Source organism: Bacillus rossius, chromosome 18 (assembly GCF_032445375.1).
Source record: "Bacillus rossius redtenbacheri isolate Brsri chromosome 18, Brsri_v3, whole genome shotgun sequence".
Lineage (NCBI taxonomy): Eukaryota > Metazoa > Arthropoda > Insecta > Phasmatodea > Bacillidae > Bacillus > Bacillus rossius.
Window position 1 is genome coordinate 13,463,707 of NC_086345.1, and position 22,690 is coordinate 13,486,396.

Sequence of the window (22,690 nt, forward strand, 5' to 3'; positions counted from 1 at the left end):
TTTGGCTATAATATAAGGAACAAGGAACAGACAAAGGAGGTAGGGCTGACATCACAATTGTGGTCCGTTCCTCCGTTTAAGGTAGCACTTTTTCTTGCGGTAAGTGGAAAACGACCGTAGACCGTCCAGTCCAAACCATATACAAATAACTAACTATCTCTTGTTTTGTTTTCATTCCGTCTTCCGTCGGTGCGTCGGTAACATGGCCAGTACAGTAAAAGTTGGCAGGTATACACGGCCGGTACAGTGAATGGTAATAAACCACCACGCAAAAATAAATCCGTAAGATATTAAAGACGTCCGTAAAACCGTAAAATAGTATTAAAATCCGTAAAACTTACGGACAATCCGTAAAAGTTGGCAGGTATGAGTATCCCTTCCTTCAAAGTCATAATTTAGAGCGAAACCATAGCTAGAAAATACAGCACGCATATACAAACATCAGATGTTTACATTTGAGTAGTTCACCATAGACGTGGTACACACGCACTCCACAACTTGCACCGGATCGACTATCAATATGGCGTCCTGTTCGCGCTTGTTAGCCTATGACTTGTTCCTTTATACTTATGATGCGCATTTTGTGCACTGATACATGGTCGGAAACAGTGCTACTATAGTCTATGGTGCTGGTTTTTGTTTCAAAGGTTTAACATCTTGAGATGGTTAACTGTTCTATGGATATATTCACGGCTTTTGTTTGTGGTTAACCTTTACCGTAATTATTTTTTTTTTTTTACTTATTGTAGTCACTGTCGTATTTAATTAAAATACGCCGTATTGAAATTTTATTCAGGTTTTTGTACGGTTATGATGGCCGATAAATATAAGCGAAAATATATTCTGTAGCTGAAAAAATTCAATTTATTAACCAAGTGGACAGGAACCCCAACAAAACGCGTGTTGTGATTGCAAAAGAGTTGAATATTTCTGTTTCGACTCTGAACTGTATCGTACAAAACATTTTTTTTTCTTTAGCATATTATTAGGTATTATCTATAAATAAAATTAACCAATTTTCCACTCTATTGCTGTACTTAGTGTAATACTCCTGTATTTTGTGTTGTTTTACCTATACTTTTTAATTTAATCAATCCACGCGTAATTTTTACAAAGTGAAGATGATTTCCTGCTTATAACATTTTCCTGCTTATAACATTTTTTTATGTTGGTCCCTTGGAGAATGTTATAACAGGGTTGTACTGTATGAGTGTTTCCAACCACAAATACAAGACTATGGCATCTGAGTTGTGACAGCAATGCACTGAATTTTTGAGTTACGATGGTCTTGTACTCAGGGTGCGATTTGCAGGACAGCTAAGAATATGTGCAAGACTACGGCATCTGCAGTTGTGACAGCAATGCACTGATTTTTGAGTTACGACAGTCTTGTAGGACAGCGAGCGGGTACCTGGACTGCATGTGGTGTTACAGGCGGGAAAATGTTACAAACGGGAATGTTATAACCGGGTTCTACTGTATTTGTATGAATAAAAACGATGACATTGAAATGTTCTGTCTCGACTGAGAGCATGCCTCGCGACGCGCCAGGAACGGCGGCACTTGAGCTCCCTAGTCCTCGGGCTGATGGGGGGGCACGACCACCCGCAGCGACGGGCGACAGCTGCGAAAGGAACAACGCTCGAAGGCTGCAGGCTACGGAAGCAGGCGTACGCGCGGAGTCGCTTCCCCTCTCTCCGGCATGGCCCCGCATCAAATAAAAACTATGACATTGAAATGTTCTGTCTCGACTTTATGTTCCTTTTTTTTTTATATTGTCATTAACATTTTTTCATTGAGAGTATTGTTTTTTTTGTGCATTAATGCTGTGTTTTCTATGTTTTTTTACTCTTATTCTGTGCCTACCGCCAAGGTTCCAAAACCATTTTTTGTAGGACAGCTAAGAATATGTGCATGACTATGGCATCTGTACTGATTTTCGAGTCACGATGGTCTTGTACTCAGGGTGCGATTTGCAGGACGGCTAAGAATACGTGCAAGACTATGGCACCTGTACTGATTTTCGAGTTACGATGGTCTTGTACTCAGGGTGCGATTTGTAGGACAGCTAAGAATATGTGCAAGACTATGGCATCTGTAGTTGTGATAGTAATGTACTGAATTTTCGAGTTACGATGGTCTTGTACTCAGTGTGCGATTTGCAGGACGGCTAAGAATACGTGCAAGACTATGGCACCTGTACTGATTTTCGAGTTACGATGGTCTTGTACTCAGGATGCGATTTGCAGGACAGCTAAGAATACGTGCAAGACAATGGCATCTGCAGTTGTGATAGTCTTGTACTCAGGGTGCGATATGTGCAAGACTACGGCATCTGCAGTTGTGATTCGCAGGGACGCGCGAGCTTGCCAGTACCTGGGCTGGGGTCGACGGCGGCCAGCAGCTCGAGGTGCGCCCGCAGCACGGACAGCCCCCCCGGGTCGCCCGTGCGCTGCAGCGCGATCACCAGCTCCTGCACGGACTGGGCGAAGGACTGCGGCGTCTGGAGCTTGTCGATGATGCTCTGCATGTGGGACTTGCGGGCCGCGTCGCCGTACAGCAGGGCGGACCACTGGTCGGGCGCGATGCGCAGCCCCGCCTCCGTGGCGATCTGCACGATCTGGGCGTCGTGCTCGCGCCGCAGCGCCTCGTACGTGCGGAACTCCTCCTTCAGCTGCATCAGGGACGAGTCCCCCTCGCGCTTCGACACCTGCGAGCACGGGCCATCCCCCTTCTCTCTCGTCGCTGGCTACACCTCAGGCTTGGCTCATTCAAAGCATGGGCGCAACAACAGGGAGGGGGCAAGGGTATTTTGCCCCCCCCCCCAACCCCTCTGAAACCTTGAATTGAAGTGGGGGCAAAACGGGGGCAAAGAAAGTGCTGTGTAATCAATTTTTTAGATCATAAAACTGCTTAAATAGCACCATCTTTCCACCTTGAAATACAAATTTTTCCCACAGGAGGACCCCCTGCCTGAACCACCCCCCCCCCCCCCCCCCCCCCCCGCTTCAATAGAGGAGGGGATCAATGATTCTTTATAAAAAGGTATATTTGATTCAAAGCGCAATGGTTTACACACTAAACCAAGTAACCAAATGGTCAATACATCTTAATTTTTTTAATGAAATGTCTAGTTACAATCTAATAACACTTTTTCTCATTAATGTTTCTTGTGATCAACAGTAACATTTTAAATTATCTGAATAAGTTATAAATTATACCAAGCTACATAATCCTATAAAAGTAAATTAATTTATTATTATTATTTTTTACAAAAAAAATTCATTTTTTCATGGGTAAATATTAGTCTTCCAATGTTTCAAAGCTTTGTAAAAAAAAAAAAAAAATGAAGCTTTGCATTAGGCACGAAGCGTTGCCATCAGAAACGAAGCTTCGAATAAAACATAAGGCAAATTTCCTTTTCAAGTTGATTTAGGCTGCTGACCTGGCTGCCAGGTCGCATTATCGCATTACTGACGTTAATGGTTTGCTCAGAGATCGGTTTTCCTGTATTATCGCGGTTCACACTCAATATTTCTATTTGTTCATTTGTTCGTTTTACGCCTATCAACAGTTAGGAACTTTACAGGTAGGCACATAATATATACGGAGACAACATTTTTATGGTTTTATTTTCAGTCCAATTTCATTTTTAAAACAGAGAATTTTGGTGTTGCTTTTTCCATTTTTATAAAATTCTGTTTTGACACTCAATCAACAAAAATAACGGTAACATTTACGTGCTGCAATTTTACGATGAAATGGATTGTAATTAGGGATGGGGCGAATCCTGATTTCCTCGAATCCAAATCCTAACTCAAATCCTCGACTGTAATTGCCGAATCTCGAACCCAAACTCGAATCTTTTAATAGATGATGTCCACATATCTAATGTAAGTGAGATGTATTCTGCTTGCACTAAAAGTCCCTTGACTTTATCACATGTAGTTTGGTACATTTCTGGTATAAGTGTATATAAAGACAAAAAATTTTTCTTGAGAAATTTCAGTTTTAGTACAGATTAGCGGTTAGGATTTTTTCTATAAATAAGTTAAAGGTCTGCGAGCCTAAGAATTTTACTTCGAGCCGAGCTCGAGCTTTTGTGGTACAGTTACACTTTTGGGAAATTATTTTTATCTTAAACTTAGTATAATGTTTGAATAAAGTATTAAAATGAAGTGGGCTTATTAATTTTGGGTAACTATTTACAGAGTGTGTTTACATTTTGCACTGCTAGAAAAAAAATAACATTTTTTTCCCCATTGAATCTTACCTGTTTCCATTGGTTCATTAGTAACTGATATCATCCAACTAACATAACCAAGTATATGTTTGTGTAAATGTAACATATCTTTGGAAAAATTTCATCCTCGTCAATTTTTCTGGAGTCCTTACTGAGCTTCAACAAACTTAGCACCAAAAATCATGTTGTTTGAAAAGTACATTCACATTGTTTCAACATTTCCACTTTTCAGCACAATAATTCTGAGAGAGATTGTCACAGAGTATTAAATTCTGTTCTTTAATCTATCGTGCAGAACAATAATTTGTTCTGCACGTTCAGGAGTTAAATTAGCTCTACGATTGGAGATAGTGTTTCCAGCAAAAGAGAAGCGTCTCTCGCTGGCAACATGCTTGGCTGGAATGCTTTAGTAAAATTGCTTACCCTCAAAATTAGTGTCATAAATATCTGTAACTGGTCATTAAAGTTTAATAAATTGAAAGTAATAAAAATAAAAGCATTTTACTTCATTCAATTTACACTTGCAAAAAAAAAACATACACACAATAACCCTACATGGAAATTAAAGTCTTTTTCAATATCCTGAAGTCTGAAATATGTTTACTAATGTCATTAAATGTAGAGCTGTATTGAAGAAGCCGATTTTGCCAATATTTAGTTGAATCGGCATTCCTGCCGACTTCCGAAACAGTACACTCGTTAATTTTCGGCCGATATTACTGAAAAACAAAAGAGACTGCCATAACCTAGAAATCCACAAGTACCATTTTCACTTTTCGTAGTAGTACTGCATTCTTTCAGATCGCATTATTTCTTAGCAACATGTGCCAACCGTACATATCAAAGTTTAACATCCTTTTTTTTTTTAACAATGTTTTTTAATTTAATATGTCATAAATAAATAATACATTACTATCACGGTAAATATACATCTCAGTTGTTACGTTAACTCTTAACTATAGTGCAAATATGGTAGCTATCTTGCTTCTGTAGTAATTATGGTATTCTACAAAGAATCTTTAGTTCTTTTTATGGTAATTATCTTAAAATAACTATTGGGTTTGTACTGTAGTTATGGTACATCATCCATATTTCTTCGTATGTTGTTGTTCATTTGTCTTTTCTTCATATTTACGTGTGCCGCCATTATTTGAGACAGGAAGTTTCAGAAAAATTTTTAACGGACATTATATCACACATTTAATGGCGTAAATGACGAGACCTGGGGCAATTTAAACGCTTTATACGGAAAAACCTACCATGCGGGACCTCGTAAGCGAGTTTTACTGTATTTTTTCCCCGTAATTAGTAAAAACCGAATCCTTTGACGAATCCTATATCATACCCGCCGAACCTTCGAATCCCTAGGATTCGGCGGATTCGGCGGATATTGGATTTGGTCGCCCCATCCCTAATTGTAATAAATTGGTCTGAAATAGACACACTTTGAAATAATGAATATTTGTTTCCTTATGCCTGATGAAAGCTTCAAAAATAGACACACTTTGAAATAATGAGTATTTGTTTCCTAGTGCCTGACGGAAGCTTCAACACGGGCCCGGCACGTCGCAAGGGACGCAGGGAAGAGCCACGCACCTTGAAGCAGGACGCCCTATAGAGCAGCTGCACCACGTGGCCGATGCTGGTCTTGGACGCCTGGGGGAAGTGCGGCTCCAGCCTCTGGACCACGAACATGACCAGGACCTTGCGGGAGAGGGCGGAGCCGTCCTCCAAGGCCAGTAGCACCAGCTTCAGCACTTCCTCCTGCATCGCTGCACAAAAAACACGATTCACACGTCTCCAGGCGGCGCCGACCGCACCTACACCTCTACACATCACGGGTCTGCAGGTATTTCAAACATATTGTTGTTGATGGCCTTTTAGACATTTGAAACTCCCGCCAAGTGATGTCGGACCGGCGGGATGTAGTTAAAAAAAAAAATAATGGCGGTACGAGACTAGGCTGTAAGCGCGTCTGCGCCTCATTTCGGGGACATACTCAAGTGTTTCTTCAATACCACGTAAGAGAACTTCCTTCGGGCGCAGCTTGCTGTCGAAGTGTCGTAAGTTGCAAACGAAACAGTTGTAGAGGTACTCGGTGAAGCACTCACAGAAGTATAACATTCGTTTTCAAATGTCTTCAACTTTATTCTCTGTGTGATTTCATCTTTGCCTCATATTGAACGTTTTTTGCAATTTTTGTTCTCCATGAATATTTCTCTCTAGCTTAGACGTTAATTGGACGTAGTTATGCAAAAAGGAACCAACCCACAATTTCGTTATATTTTATCTGAAAACAAAATTAAAATAGTACAAGGTTGATCGTACCGTCGTTGCTATTATTACATCAGTATTTATACTAGACCATTAAAATTATACCCGCATTATATTATCAACAGGAGAATTACAATTTATAATTAACTTTAACTTCAAAATACTCAGAATAGGTTTCATGTGGGTTGGTTCCTTTTTGCATAACTACGTCCAAAAATATATTGTTGTAGAGGTACTTGGCGAAGCACTCACACAAGTATAACATTTTTTTTTCAAATGTCTTCAACTTTATTCCCTGTGCGATTTTATCTTTGCCTCATATTGAATGCTATTTGCAATTTATGTTCTCTTATGAATGAATATTTTCACTCCAGCTTAGACGTTAATTTCATTACTTTCTATAAGTACGTTTCTTGATTAAAATAATTATTAAATCTTTATTCGATATTGTCCAATGAAAATCGGTGTTACTATATTTATGTATTGTTCCTGAGAGGTAACACTCAAGAGATTATTATCGATTGGAGGCTAGGCCACGATTAATATTCCGTTTAGACTATATTTGCGATTTCGAGTGATATATCGATGAGCTCAGAACACGGAAACTTACATTTTTTTTTTTTTTTTTTTTAAATTTGTATATCCGTGAATTTCAAACCAAATAATTCTTTGATTTTTTTTACCAATAGATATAGCCATATAGCAAGTGGGGCTCATTCAAAAAATATTTTAAATTAAGGAAAATTCATTGAGAAATTTGCATTTGTTTTCTTCAAATTGTACATACGTACATACTTTTTAATGCAACAAATAATTAGAGATTTTAAATAATTAAAAAATATATATATTTGAAATTAAAAATTTACTGGACTGAGAAAATGCATTGCCACATTTATCTTCTTTGCTTGCGTTTCACACCATGTACGTTTCTCTCTTTTTTAATTTTACTGTAGTTCGCATAATAATGCATTATTTTTTCTTGGACTACTGTGACATTTGGAAAAAATAATTTCATTGTATTTTTAAAATTGATTTTAAAAAATATTCAACATTCATGAATAATTTGATATTTTATTCTAAATGTAAAGAAAAAAAAAACAAGGGAGGAGCAGAAGAATAGTATTTATACACTACATGAAAATGGTAAAAACAAAAAAAAAATATTTTATACCTTGAACGGGCACAGTAAAACATTTCTAACCCTTTAAATTATCGTGAAGACAAGTAAGTTCATCTACTTGGCGAGGCAAGAGTAGCTAGTTCTCTTCGACAGGTAACTATGTTCCCAGCTGCTGAAAAAACTCTCTCACTCGCTACCTGTGTCAAAGGCAGAGCGAGATAACTGGCTGCAACTCCAAGCAATTGTAGGGTAAAGGTGGTGGTTTTCTCGCCACCATTCATGTGGATTGCAATGTCGTGCTATACGTGGTGCTCTCGGGTATGCACTTATTGCTTCTGTTTTGTAGTTGTGCTCATCAGTGAAGTTTGCCATATTATTTCATTACTGTTCTTCTGCTCGAAGATCATTCGTCTGAACTTCAACGTTTAATAATTGAATCATCCCGGATTTCTTCCTTCAGTAGGCTCGTTGCATCCGAAAGTCCGCTTAGTCCGAAATTGAAAGTCAAAATAACTAAGGTCCACTAGGACGCACCTCTCCAACTATTTAGCACTGTGACCTGTCGTTAGAGCAACTTACACGACTGTAATAGGCAGCGTTACGCTCTCTTATGACCCACTTCGTCCCGACCTTTCTTTATGTTTAAACAAACTATCAAATAAACTGTGTATTCACAGGTAATAATACAAATTTTATGTCATCACATGTCATTATGTAATTTATGTTTAATTTTTAAAAAATATTTTGTTTAATAAAAACATCTGTTAACCTGAAAAGGGTCTGGTCACAATCATTTCATATTATCGGGACTCCAATGTATTTGAAAAAAAGTTTATTCATCTTCTTACGTCTTGCATCCCTAAGTGGTTTATGAACCTCGGCCTTACTCTCGATAGAAGGAACTTGATTCCAATCACCATAAGAGTATCTTTTAACGTTTCAGAATCAAGATAGAATTATCATTTCCGAACAAAAAAAATTGTACCAAAGCGCAGAGATCAGAAAAAATTAATTTAGTTTGTTATAGTGCATCTTTACATTTTATATATTATCACACATCAAGTAATTTAAGTTTATTTGAAGAACGATTTCGCTTAACACAAACAATTCGTCAAACCTGAAAAGCGCCCGGTCCAAATCTGTTCCGTGACCACTGAAGTTAAGGGAATTCACCCGAAAATCGGCGAATTCCAGCAGCGTACAAGTTCCAACTTTATGTCTGGATGGCCATCTTAATTTTTACCGTCTCTTGTTGGACACACAAGTTAGGAGAAAGTTTCGTCTGCATCAGGGGCGCAACAACTAAATTTCCAAAAGGAGGGGGGGCATATACCTTATTATAAAGAATCATTGATCCCCCCTATTGAAGCAGGGGGTCCTCCCCCGCGAACATTTGTATTTCAAGATGGAAAACGGTGCTAATTAAGCAGTTTTATTATCTAAAAATTGATTACACAGCACTTTCTTTGCCTCGTTTTTGCCCCCACTTCAAGGTTTCAGAGAGGGGGGGGGGGGGGCAAAATACCCTTGCCACCCCCCCCCCACTTCTTGTTGTCGCGCCCCTGGTCTGCATCCAACCAACCAACAATAAAAAACCTCCGTGACGTGTCCCGAGCTACGAGCGCAAACGACAAACGAGATTAAGGTGTCGCCGAGCGCGGTCATCTCACCGGGGCCGAGGAACTGGCAGCCGCGCGCGCGGACCGCCGCCCACAGGTTGGCGGACAGCTGCTGCGGGTTCTGGTGCTGCAGGATGAGCTCCGTGACGGTGCGCTCGCCCAGGGAGCGCGCGGCCCTCATGGCGCGCGAGCGGCCCTCCTCCTCCATCAGCTGGCAGTTGACCAGCGTTACCAGCTTGCGCTGCATGGGGCGGGACAGCACGCTCGCCCCGCCGCCTCCCCCGCCCCCTCCTCCCCCTGCGCACACGCACGCACCGACCCCCACTCCAGACGTCCGTCCCGCGCACTTCCACGCACTAGGGACAAGCTAGTACAGTGAACAGGGTGTCTACGAGGGGGAAAAAAAGGCCGTCCCGCGCACTTCCAAGCACACCCATGCACTACGGACAAGACAGTACAGTGAACAGGGTGCCCGCGAAGGAAAAAAATATATATATATTTCGTACGAACTTGGGCGAGGAAAAAAAGTACTAGATTTGAAAAAAAGAAAAGTACTAAATTATATTTTTTTTATGGTTTTTAACAATTTAGGAAGTTATTATGACATTGCAATGCTCTAGAAAAAAAGTACTAGATTTGAAAAAAAAAGTACTAAATTATAATTTGTTATGGTTCTAACAATTTAGGAAGTTATTATGACATTGCAATGCTCGAGAAAAAAAGTACTAGATTTGAAAAAAAAAAGTACTAAATTATAATTTGTTATGGTTCTAACAATTTAGGAAGTTATTATGACATTGCAATGCTCAAGAAAAAAAGTACCAGATTTGAAAAAAAATTAAAAAAGTACTAAATTATAATTTGTTATGGTTCTAACAATTTAGGAAGTTATTATGACATTGCAATGCTCGAGGAAGAAAAGTACTAGATTTGAAAAAAAAAAGTACTAAATTATAATTTGTCATGGTTTTTTTACTTTAAACAATTTAGGAAGTTGTTATGACATTGCAATGCTCGAGAAAAAAAAGTACTAGATTTGAAAAAAAAATGTACTAAATTATAATTTGTCATGGTTTTACTTTTAACAATTTAGGAAGTTATTATGACATTGCAATGCTCGAGGAAAAAAAAGTAATAGATTTGAAAAAAAAAAGTACTAAATTATAATTTGTTATGGTTTTACTTTTAACAATTTAGGGAAGTTATTATGACCATCGCAACGCTCAAGAAAAAAATTACAAGATTTGAAAAAAAAAAAGTACTAAATTATAATTTGTTATGGTTTTTTTACTTTTAACAATTTAGGGAAGTTATTATGACATTGCAATGCTCAAGAGAAAAAGTACTAGATTTGAAAGAAAAAAAAGTACTAAATTATAATTTGTTATGGTTTTTTTACTTTTAACAATTTAGGAAGTTATTATGACATTGCAACGCTCGAGAAAATGAAGTACTAGATTCGAAAAAAAAAAGTACTAAATTATAATTTGTCATGGTTCTAACAATTTAGGATGTTATTATGACATTGCAATGCTCGAGAAAAAAAGTACTAGATATGAAAAAAAAAAAAAAAGTACTAAATTATAATTTGTCATGGTTCTTATCAATTTAGGAAGTTATTATGACCATTGCAATGCTCAAACTTAAATTATCACACACACACACACACACACACACATTCCATTGTTTTTAAAAAATAATCACTCTTAATAATAAAACATTATTGAAGTTACTGTGATATTATTGTATTAAAGAAAAAAAAAGTACTAGATCTAGAGCGTAAATGTACTAGACCACTAAAAAAATTATAAAAGTACTAGATCTAGTACGAAAGTACTAACTGTGGACACCCTGACGGCGAACTGCGAGAAACCCGAAATACGTAACACCGAAAACCACACAGCGAAATGCAAGTTAATACATCATATCAGCACTGAAATGCACATTATATCATGGAATTAAGCAGCATTTAAACAAAATTAATTCAACTCACAATCAAAAGAGCATAGATGGTGCATCTTTTATTGAATAATTTTTCAAACCATAAATGCCCGCAAATTTATTAATAATTTTATCGTAAAAATGCAGCATACAAATACACTATTTTGGTGGAGTAAATTACGAAACAGTATTTATATAAATAAAAACAACCTCGAATCTTCTGTTTTAAAAACGAAATTGGACTATAAATAAAGCCATAAAATCTTGTCTCTAGTAATTATATTTTTGCGTGCAATAAAACACAAATAAACTAAATCTGATAAAGGATACATCTAATACTTAAGTTTAGACATTGATTAGCAAAACCACACATTACATAGAATTAAAATTAGAAAGGTCTGAAAACAATTTAATTAAAAAAAAAAAAACTATAACAAGTACATGCTTTGATTCTTGACTCTCCAAAGGAGCAAAGTATTTTTTACAACAGTTATATCAAACCGAACTGGAATTTATAAAAATTACGCGGCCAACATCTCCTTAAGTTTTTGTTTCCGTAACACATACATAACATTCAGCAATCTCGTAACTCAATGTCTACTGAAAATCTCTAACGCTTGATAGCAATAATAACCTCATTGTGATTCCTTAAGGCAGGAGGAAATTGATCCAACAAAACCAAACGTGCCTCCAGGATATCCGCAAAAATCTGCAATACAATTTTTCCCGGACTTTTCTAGTCCAAAATTTCAAATTTCCCTGAACCTTTTTTTTACCAACTGATTCTTTGAACAGGGCTAAAGAACATCTAACCTCCACCATCCCTATAGCTGACATAATATTCTCTCGTCACAGCTGAGTATGCACAGGGCTAAACCTGGTGGTTCTCTCTCTGTCTCTTGGCACAGCTGGACTTCCGCCACCCTCAAATCACGATTAAATGGCATATCCGTTTCCCCGTGGCTCTTGGGAGCCCATACCGACTGTGCTTAGTCCCATACTCAGGCACATAAAAAGAAAAACAGAGAAGCAGGTATCGTTACGGATACGGTTAATCGAGATAAAAGCTTACACTCGGTTAGCGAAACTGGCTGTAACAGCATTTCGCGTTTTCTAGATTTTTATTCCACACGGCAGAAAATTGGGGAAGCGACAAAAAAACCTCTCGAGGGGGCAACTTTTTATTTTTTTTAGGACTACCAACCTGATGAAAATGGTGTCAGATACAAGGCTAGTTCTTCTATGCATTTTTTGGCTTGTAGGTAGTTCTTCAACTCTTCGTTTGTTAGATGCTTTATGTTACCATTTCCTTCGCTCTCCGGCAAACTTGCTCCGACTAACTGCAGTAACGCAAAGTTGATCGGGAGGTTCTCGATTTCAGTGTTAATACCAGTCTAGAAGGGGAAAAAAAGAAAAAAACACAATTAGCATCTTACACTAACAAGAATTTTTTTTTGAAACATTGACATAATTTACTGAAAATTGAAAACCACTGTTTTAGCTAGCACCACTTTAGTTGATTAATTTATTTTTGTTCTGTGGAGCCCATATGGAATCAAGGCTCCGGGATTAGGGATGGCAAAACTTTCCAACACATCTATATATATATCTTTCCTTCGATATATAGGTAGAATTATATTGACATAGATAAAATGTCGGCCTGAAAATATTGATATTTTCAATATATCAGTATGTTATAATAAAAAAAATTGGTTGCATGTAAAGTCGGTTTACGGACGATAGTTTAACGTGACGTCATAACAAAACATTGATGAAATGATTGCATACTTTTATGAATAAAATTGAATAATTTTTATTGATATAAGTTATCACTATTTTGTATGGATACAAAGAAGGAGTGAAATGAAATCTAAAACTTTTTGATAAATTTACTTTTATTTGCACTCATTAATTCAAATATGTTTATTACTTTAACGAAGAGATTATTTCAACTATAACTTTTATACATGTTTGCTATTTAACTTCCTCCAATCTGTGTTATTCTGTTAAGGATAGGACGATGATAGGAAAAGTAGGAAACGAATGGGAGTGTTTCAAGTTTAATGTGCCTCGAAAAAGTCAAATCGATGGTTGTTCCAATCGAGTGGAAGAGAGATAGATGCGGCGCAAGCGTACAATGAGCGTAACGGGACAATGTGACATCCTTTTTCGTGTGTGCAGCCGGCGTTCATCGATTTATTAGACGTTGTCACGTCCAAAAAACTAAACAACATCTAACAGAATTAAGTGCGACCCAGAAAAGCAGCATAATGTGACGGCAGCCAATGAACACATGCCATAGACTAAATTATACACAAGTGCGTGAAGTCCAACCTCGCACCAGGTAACAATGCAAATTTTTTTGGTCTTCTGCTAACGGACATGATTATCAAACCCTAAATGCCACACCCCAACTGATAATTTTACTGCACTAAAAATTACAGCTGCGGTCAAGATGAACAGGTTACTTGCGTGGTGTTTCCCAAAATGCACAGAATCTCGAAGAAATAATTTCACTGTGTCACAATGCAAAAATTTAAAACTCCATAAAAAATAAGAACTATTCTCGCAATGTTTTCTGGAGCTGCTACGCTATGTTGTTCCAAAAATTTCAACTTACTGTCACAGCTATTACATTAAGACTGGACAAAGGAGTTGGACGCATCAGCATTTTTCAGAATTGTAATTTATGGTTTAGTGCTGCCAACACGTATAAAGCATCACGACAGGTAGGGAGGTAGTTGGGGAAGGTAACATTTGCTGCACGCTTGTTTGAGTAACAAAAGAAGCATTCACCAAACGTCTGTCGAAAAATAATTTGTAAAACTTTAAAACCACAAATAGTCTGGCTGATCAGCGAACCCCATACAACCACTTTTTGTCAATTTGTGCTTTTTCGCATGAAATTTCTCAAAATTATGTTCTGCAAGTCTCATAAAAGAAAACTGTTTTATGAAGCACATCACCATTCAAACAAACTTTCTGACTCCAAAGAATTAGCACAAACCTCATTATCACCTAGGTAATTAAATTTAGTTTGGATTCTTAAACCTCTGTCTCACTTGCCTCGTTGATTACATAATTTCCTTTGGTTTTAAACACCATCTCTTTTGCTCCCTCGGAGTTTTAAGTTATTAGCAAATGAACCTAGGTTAAAAATAGCTGGTAACTCTCATATAGGTGAAGAGAATGACTCGAGATTTATTTTATTTATTTTTTTACATGGCACAGCTGCAGACATCTTGAAAATAAAAAAATTGTGAATTAAGATTTGTCTGAAGGTGAAACCGATTAGGGCTTAGGGAAATACCTAGTATTGTGCCAAAAATAATGAGAGCTTAATCAAATCACGTTGCATGCGTTTGAATGTACGATCGTCAATACGAATATACTCCGCAAAACCTGCGGTAAAGAAATACACGTAAACAAAATACTTTCTTCAAAATATCATCGGCTATAAATGTATACGATCATCATTGTCATTTGTAATGTGACACACAAGTTATTCATTGTCCTAAAAATCACAATACAGTGAACATTATGAACAACACAGGAGCAGATGATAGCGCCAAAACGACGAGCAGACGACTTGCCCTTTCTACTCTAGGATAGGGGATAGGAGGAACATTGATGGCAGGACCTGAGTGCCACCCCCCCCCCCCCCCCCCCCCGAGTAAAACAGCCATTCGCCACACTGTTTCCGGCAAGTAAACCACGCAAGAGCGCCTCGAGAGTTAGAAGGTCAGAAAGAGACTTTGAGTAAAACAAAACATCTCGTGATTACTATTAATTTAGGTATTCTCCTTTAAATTAATCATGATAGCACTCTTACATTTGTTGTTGGGGCCTGAACTTTCTCACAAGATAATTACCAAACGCTATTTTCCAGCTATAAAAGTTTACACAGGTGTTCGTAATTATGTACACTTGCGCTATTTTTTTACCACTATTAGATACTATAATACAAAATACAACAGAGCTATGGAATGAATTTACAGGAAAAGCCCTCAAATAACATTAACAACACGAAAATTAATCCACCAACAATATGGAACGTCGGACCAAGCACAAATGAAGTAAAAGTAGTGAGATAAATCCCAATTTCACTCGAATCCAAATTTCGAATTTCAATCACAAAGAGTACCTAACCCTCACATTAAAAACTAGGTTTGTAGGTTAAAAAAAAAATAATAATAATTTACAAGACACAAAACTTCTATGGTGTAGAAAAAAATGTTCATTTTGATAAACAAGTCTCCTGAATCACTACATATATCAAAATTTTAATTACACGATTCATACCTAAAGCTATTAAGAAACAGATTTCAGCCTTAGGAGTATGTAGCTAACCTAACAAAACCAAACTTTTTTGATACAATAATTGGAACAAATGCCAGGAACTTAAAAAAAAAAAAAGTTTTTTGGAGTTAATTGTTAATTTTTTTTTTTCAGATGCACCATTCTCCTTCACAATAATTAGTCACCTGCCTCAGAACTACTTGAGCATCAAAATCAGTGCTCACCAACTCGAGGCATACCACAACCCTCGCCACACGATTTTAAATTCAAACACTGAACTCGGATGGTATTTGGAGCCAAGACGGAGACGGCAGGGAGCAGCGGGCGCCGGGCTCACCTGGTCGAAGGGGCACTGCTTGCGGTGGAGGTTGGACAGGCAGGTCTTGCACACCGTGTGGCCGCAGCCCAGGCTGATGGGGCTGCGCAGCGTCGCATCGAACTCGTTGCAGCAGACGGGGCACGACAGAAACTCAGTCCACTGCGGCGCCTGTATCGGCATCCTGGGGGCACCACCCGAGTCCTCAGCCCCACCCGCGAGTGTGGCACATGGCTACAGGACTGCGTCCGGTGCAGAAGGTCTGGGAGAGACGCTTTTTTCCCTTAACAGTTTGTTAGGTTAAGCCCACCGCACACGGTACAATATTTTCTACTAGTTTGCTTACTAGAATGCTTACTGGTTTCTGTACTGTGTAGGCTACAAGCTGAAACACTAGGTGCGCTACAAGTTTCTGCTGCCTTGCTAGTTTTGTTAAGAGAATATTCTCCACAAAAATTTTTTTATTATGATAATTCACATTTTTTACTGCATACAAACAAGGCTCTTCTTTGTATGCATTTATTAAAACGAGGAGTTGGTCACTATTCCACTTATTTCCGTCCATGTTTATCACGACATGAGCGCTTAAAAGTGTAAACAACCCATCATGCTGTTTTCGTGAGTTCTGATTGGCCACTCCTTAAATATTGGAACACACCAAGCAACGAAAATAGGACGCAGTCTATTACGCAAAACCAGTAGTCCAGCTCGTACAGCTACTAGTATCCAGTTTGAATTCGAGTGAAGAAACTAGTAGTAGAGCCAGTACGACTCCCAGCATACAATATTGTAAGGAATATTGTACCGTGTGCGGCGGGCTTTAATTAGTTGCCAGAAAATTAGAGTTATAGCATACATATATATATATAAATGGAAAATAATAAAAGTTTTGTCAGGTTTTTGAGAACATTTGGCATCTCAAGGGATTCGTTTTTTTTTTTTCTTCTAAATTTAATTGCATTGGTCATGCGGGTCTAAAAGGCAAATTTGTATCTTGAGAACCTGGGTTAAAACACCCCTCATTAATAAAGATCCCAGGTTTCCACGGCCATTGTCTGCATTTTCTCGGCTTCTGGGTGTAGGCCGTGTCAGTCAGTCAGACTTAGTCTACCTGATGATGACAGCTGCAATGACTGCCGAAACATCACGAGACAATCACCAGACACAGCCTACACTCACAAGCCAAGAAAATACACCCCTGGTATTACTGGTAGATACATTAAACACACTGAAAAACTGTGTAAACAATTTTGTTAGGTTAGGTAAGCTACATTCGTAATACGTACTGTAAATTAGTGTGGATGGTAATCAGTTTAAGTAAGCTACATTTAAAATATGGTAGTTTCTAACCATCCATTTAAAAGAACATAACCTCACCTAACCTAACATTAACAATTTTAAATGTAGCTAATCTGACGTAACCTAACCTAACCAACTATACATACAATTTTAGTATTAAATGTAGCTAACCTAACAAACCATTATATGTAAACTACTGGTTATTCTGCTTTCAATATTGCAAAGCTTTTTTAATACAATAATTGAAACAAATGCCAGGAACTAAAAAAAAATGTGTTTTTGGAGTTAATTTTTAATTTTTTTTTCAGATGCACCATTCTCCTTCACAATAATTAGTCACCTGCCTCAGAACTATTTGAGTATCAAATCAGTGCTTATCTAGTTGAGTCATACAACAACCCTCGCCACACGATTACCAAACGTTGGCAATCACTACTAACCTGTGTATCTTAATACATATAAATCCAGTGTCCTGATGTTTGTTTCCAGTGAACTCTTCACCAAGCCAACCGATTTCAATGAAAATCGGCATTTATGTGCAATTTTTTCCAACTTGAGAGATAGGATAGTTTTTATTTTGATAACCTAATGGTCTTAATAATGTATAATTAATAATAAACTGATTATCAATGTTGATTGTTGTTTAAGCCCGATAAACAGTGGGTACTTTGTCTCCATGACAATGTTGCGTGCTCGAGTCGGGAAACCATCGGTGCTATTCGTTTATTCTTCGGTACATTACAAAGTTGTATTTTCATTTCATTTCATTTATTATAACTGTAAATAAGAGATTTGGTCTCATTTTTTCCCCCATTAATACAACTGTGCGAAGCCGGGTCAGGCAGCTGGTCTACGTATAAAATGCCACACAACACAGACATATTATCACATTAAGTAAAGTTATCAGTCTCTGCTGTCTGCGATGCACAAATGCTCTGCAAAAGCCTGATTCTCATTGTATTGCTCCCTCAAATCACAATAAACTTGCAAAGATCACAGTCATTAATAAATGTTTTAACTCAGGTTCTCAAGATACAAATTTGCCTTTAGACCCACATGACCAATGCAATAAAATTTAGAAGAAAAAAAAAACAAATTCCTTGAGATGCCAAATGTTCTCAAAAACCTGACAAAACTTTTATTATTTTCCATATCTTTGCTATAACTCTAATTTTTTGGCAACTACTAACCTAACAAAACTGTTATGGCATAAATCATCTCCCCCAGATCTTCTATACCCTGTTGCAACCACCTATTTACTAACAGGCTTTCGCCTGCAAGCACCACGAGGTAATAACTAGAGACATGCAAAATTCGCGGATTCATTTCGCGATAGGCTAGCATCAAAACAACTATACCTTCATACCGCTTCTGCGATTGGCCCACATTTTATCCGGGGAACTGTGAGCCAATGGGAAATACTAAACCAAGAAAGTGCCGAATTACGGACAGCCTAGTTGAGACGTCTCACGCGTCAGTAGCCAATGAACAAGTGTCATTTCCACGAGTATCTAAAAGGAGTGGAGTCTATCCTAGAGGTCGATGAATCCGCGAATTTTGCAGGTCTCTAGTAATAACTTATTAGTCCATGCAGATGACTACAACTGTCTCTCAAGTGTTTAATTCAACAAGTAGCCAAAGCTAAGTCCTATGCCATGTCGACCCAAAATATTAAACACGGATGCTTAATTGCAAGCAGTATATAATCATTTGAAATGGCAAGATGATGAAGCCTAATTCACCCAAATCTAATTCAAATACAATACTAGGTACATCCCAAATAGACACTAAAAGTACATTCAGCCTAAATCAATGAAAAATACGTTAAAAAAAGTTTATTTTTTAAAACTGTTTTGGTAATTTATGCAGTAAATAAAAAAGTAGCTTTGTTCACTGCATCCAAATTATGGAGAAAAAAAAATCTATTCTTTGGGTGGTCATATCATCAAGGTTAAGGTTTAAAATCTTTTGTAATATCTTACTTCAAAGCGATCACACACAGAAACAAATGAAAATGCCATTTTCGAGCTTGTTCCTTAATTGTCCCACAAAATGACATTTAGTATTATAAATGTTGCTTACCTAAACTAACTTATTGTTCACACCATTTTACAGTATTTTATATATAGCTAAACTAATCTAACCAACAGTCTTCAATGTTTAAAGAAATTTTAAAGTAACTAACCTAACAAACTGTTTTTTAACATTATACCACCATAAAACAACTTGAAATACAACAGTGTTTTATAGCACTCTCAATAACTAGAAGCACACAAAAATAATATTTTATGATTTTTTTTGATTTTTTACAGATCCGCCACATTTGTACCAAATTATTAAAACATTGTAAAGAACATTCGAAAGCACAATGATGCAACCAAAAATCAACATAAGAAAACTTCCGTTGTGTATGTATTTTAGGCCTACATGGCAAATGTGATACTTGTGTATTTTTTTTTACCAATAAAACATTTTAAATAAGTATTCTTCACATCTTAATATATTTTTTTCATGTATTTTCATCAAACAAGTCTTATTATCTCAAAAAAAAAATTATAAATGAGCTCAGGGCCTCTGGTTACTTACAAATGTTAATTAACAATTCTCCCTTTGTAACAAATATCTGCTGAAGCAGAATCATTAGAAAAAATTAAACTGAACATGTGTAAGTTAACCGCAAATAAGTTACTTACAAAAAGTGGGCGTATCTACGTCTCCGCCACCTTCAACACTACCGTAGGATGTAGGATAATAGTAAAGGGCGAGAAAAAAAGTATGTCACTCGAAATAAATTTCAAACAGCTCTAGCAACATAATTTTCATAAAACACCATCGCACCACACACCACTTACAAGAGTAAAGAAAACTGGGCAATTGAAATATTTTTGACACAACTATGTTGATTCTCATGTATCACTTGTCAGACGTGTTCTTGTTTTCCTCTACATTATGTAGCCCCAAAACCCAGTTCATTAATTTAACAACGATAACTGCACACAAGCAGCGGTATTAAACAAAGCTATCAATAAATACTTGTACGAAAGTAAGTGCACTAGCCATTAAACCGAAAATATTTCACAATGAATTAACTAAAACCTTAAATAGTACCTTGAGAATTCCTACGCAGCACATTTGTATGCGTTTAAGGAAGCCATTTTAACAAAACACTGTCAGACGAGAAGCCTTGTGTTTTTGATCACAGGTGATTCCGAAACGCGTAAAAACATTTTTTAATGAAAAACGCGTACGTTTTCTTGCAATCAAATTTAAAGCGGTTGATTACTCAATAAACACCCAGCAAATTCCTTTATTTAAAAAAAAATACATTGCGAAATTTTTTGGTCATGCTTGGTACAACCTTTTCAGTAAGTTTGTTTTACTCGAAGTCTCTTTCTGACCTTTTTACTCTCAGGACACCCGTGAACGTTTAACATGCCGGAAAAAGTTGGCAGATACCGTTCTACTCGAAACGGGCAAGATGCTCTCAGTCCACACAGGCCAGGTCATCAAAGCTACTTTACTATTAGAAGAAATGCAAGGGCAAGTCTTCTGCTTTTTGACCTAAGTTAATTTACTCCTAACTCTTATAACTCCTAGGGAGCAAAGAAACTGCGACTAAAACCAGTCTAATACTTTTCAACTTAAAGCTAATACTATATGACATCGTACGGCCGAAGGCCACCCCAAAGTCCGACCTGCACCCGCCAGTACTCGGCTCCGCTAACGGATAGCACCCCTAGCCATGGCCCATCAGAGTCAAGTGAGCAGACCGCAGCCCAAGGTAGAGAATAGCGAACCATTTTAATTACACATGCAACGCACTCCCCGTGCCTACAAAATTCCCCACACAATAATAAAGTAATCAGAAACAAACAAAAGCCCCTAATTAATAGAGTGCGACGTAGGAGTGCCCGGGTCACTCACGTGTAGCTTTCTACTAAAACAGCTGTGAGTGCAACCCTTGCGGCCTTCAGCCTAAATTCAGTAGTGAAATGTGTGACGTAAAGCAAACCGCCCCAAATTAGCATTATCATTCGCCACTGGAGTAGTTATCAAGAAGCAGACAGTCTCCAGCTTGACTCTAATATTCAAACTTATTTTAGACAAACTTATTAAATGTCAATTCTAAAACATATATAGATATTAAGTTAATCATTAAGTTTTATTGTATGAATTTAGAGCCACTTGCTTTTTATTATTAATGTAATTTTTTACGAATAACGAAACTTTAGAAACTCTGGCGCGACAGGGAGCTCACCCCTCCCCCGCGCCAGGGCCAGACGCCAGTACAGCGCGACTCGCGGGCCGGGACGGATGCACGTCACACAGGGAACCATCATTTCTTTGTTTCACCGAACGTCCATATGGTAATTATAGTCACAACCAAAACCTTTTTTTAAATACTCCCCGTGTGCGCCCGGTCCTTTACCGGTGTAGGGCCTAACCCTGCCGCGTCAATGTAACACGCCCCACACAAAGCATTACGTGGGGCCATTCAGTATACGGTACGGGCCGTCTCCCGCCACCCCAGAACTTAAGTTAATCGCCCAGTGCACAGGCACAGGCTACATCCAAGCTTAAAAGTGTTTTTAATTTAGTAGCGAGCCGCGGTCCACACAGGTGGGCCCGCGCGTCGCAATTTACCGATTACGAGGTTAGCCGACGTTAATCGAACGCTCTCCCTCAACTGCGACTGGCGTGAGGGCTTAATAAGTAAACACACGTAGAGGCACGCAGGTGACCCGCTCAGATAATGTGTGGAGTGTAATCGTGTACGTAAGATCACCACAGGGTGCCGTTTTGTCAAGTGTAATTGTAATAATAGTGTAACCAAAACTTCTACGTGTTCCGACGCCTCACTGGCAGTCATGTACCGTCGAGTAGACCTCGCGCCCAATGTAATGAACCAGTGTAAATCGTGAGCAATAAAACGTCCACCCCGCACCTCCCGTGCGCGACGTGCGACCCGTAGAACAACCAGAACAGTGTATGTAAATTAACCTAAACAACCCAACCTAATCAGGAAACAAATTCCATCACCGCCGACGGTTCTAGCGGGCCACGCTGGGGCAACGAACCCACGACCATCACACGGTTAGACACCGAGCTAGCCTGGCGCCCTCCCGGAACAGAAATCTCTAAGAAAGCCAGCCACCTCGCTAGGACCTGCGCCCGACCTCGAACACGAGACTGCGGCGCACGGCATATAATAGAGTAAATATAAAAACTGGAATTATAAAACATTGAAACAAAAACTTTTTAAAATCAAAACTTAAACTAACACATCATACCGTACATATAAAATTTCTACTTATCGAATTGTAACCACAACTAAATAGTGGCATTAATGTGTGTAACATGATCTGACTAGGAAAGCTCTTCAAATCAAAAACAAATTCAAATTATTATAATTTTTGGCAAACCTATAACACGGGCCCATTTCTGCCGAAAAAGTCGTGGAGTCCTGGCGAATGTCGCTTAGTAACTTAGTTAATGATGAGCTCGCTGTTCTCCCGGAACTAGCTAAGTAAGTGTGCAGCGTCACCCTCTGAGGCATGAGTGAACCATCCGGCCCAGAG

At 38.1% G+C, this 22,690-nt stretch overlaps 1 protein-coding gene across 3 annotated transcripts in view; it reads right to left on the reverse strand.

The window, feature by feature from the left end:
• Nucleotides 1-20,294, reverse strand: part of LOC134541457 (roquin-1) — an 80,398-nt gene extending 60,104 nt beyond the window's left edge. The window contains exons 1-6 of one of the 3 annotated variants that reach the window (XM_063384925.1): nt 20,220-20,294; nt 15,834-15,996; nt 12,402-12,591; nt 9,308-9,553; nt 5,840-6,015; nt 2,377-2,710 (exon numbers count right to left, since the gene is read on the reverse strand). In XM_063384925.1, the coding sequence (XP_063240995.1) occupies nt 2,377-2,710; nt 5,840-6,015; nt 9,308-9,553; nt 12,402-12,591; nt 15,834-15,995 (1,108 nt within the window). In that variant the 5' untranslated portion in view covers nt 15,996; nt 20,220-20,294. Of the gene's footprint in view, nt 1-2,376; nt 2,711-5,839; nt 6,016-9,307; nt 9,554-12,401; nt 12,592-15,833; nt 15,997-19,804 lie in introns of all 3 variants that reach the window. The other 2 variants (XM_063384926.1, XM_063384927.1) reach the window with 2 other exon arrangements.
• Between the last annotated feature and the right edge of the window lie 2,396 nt (nt 20,295-22,690).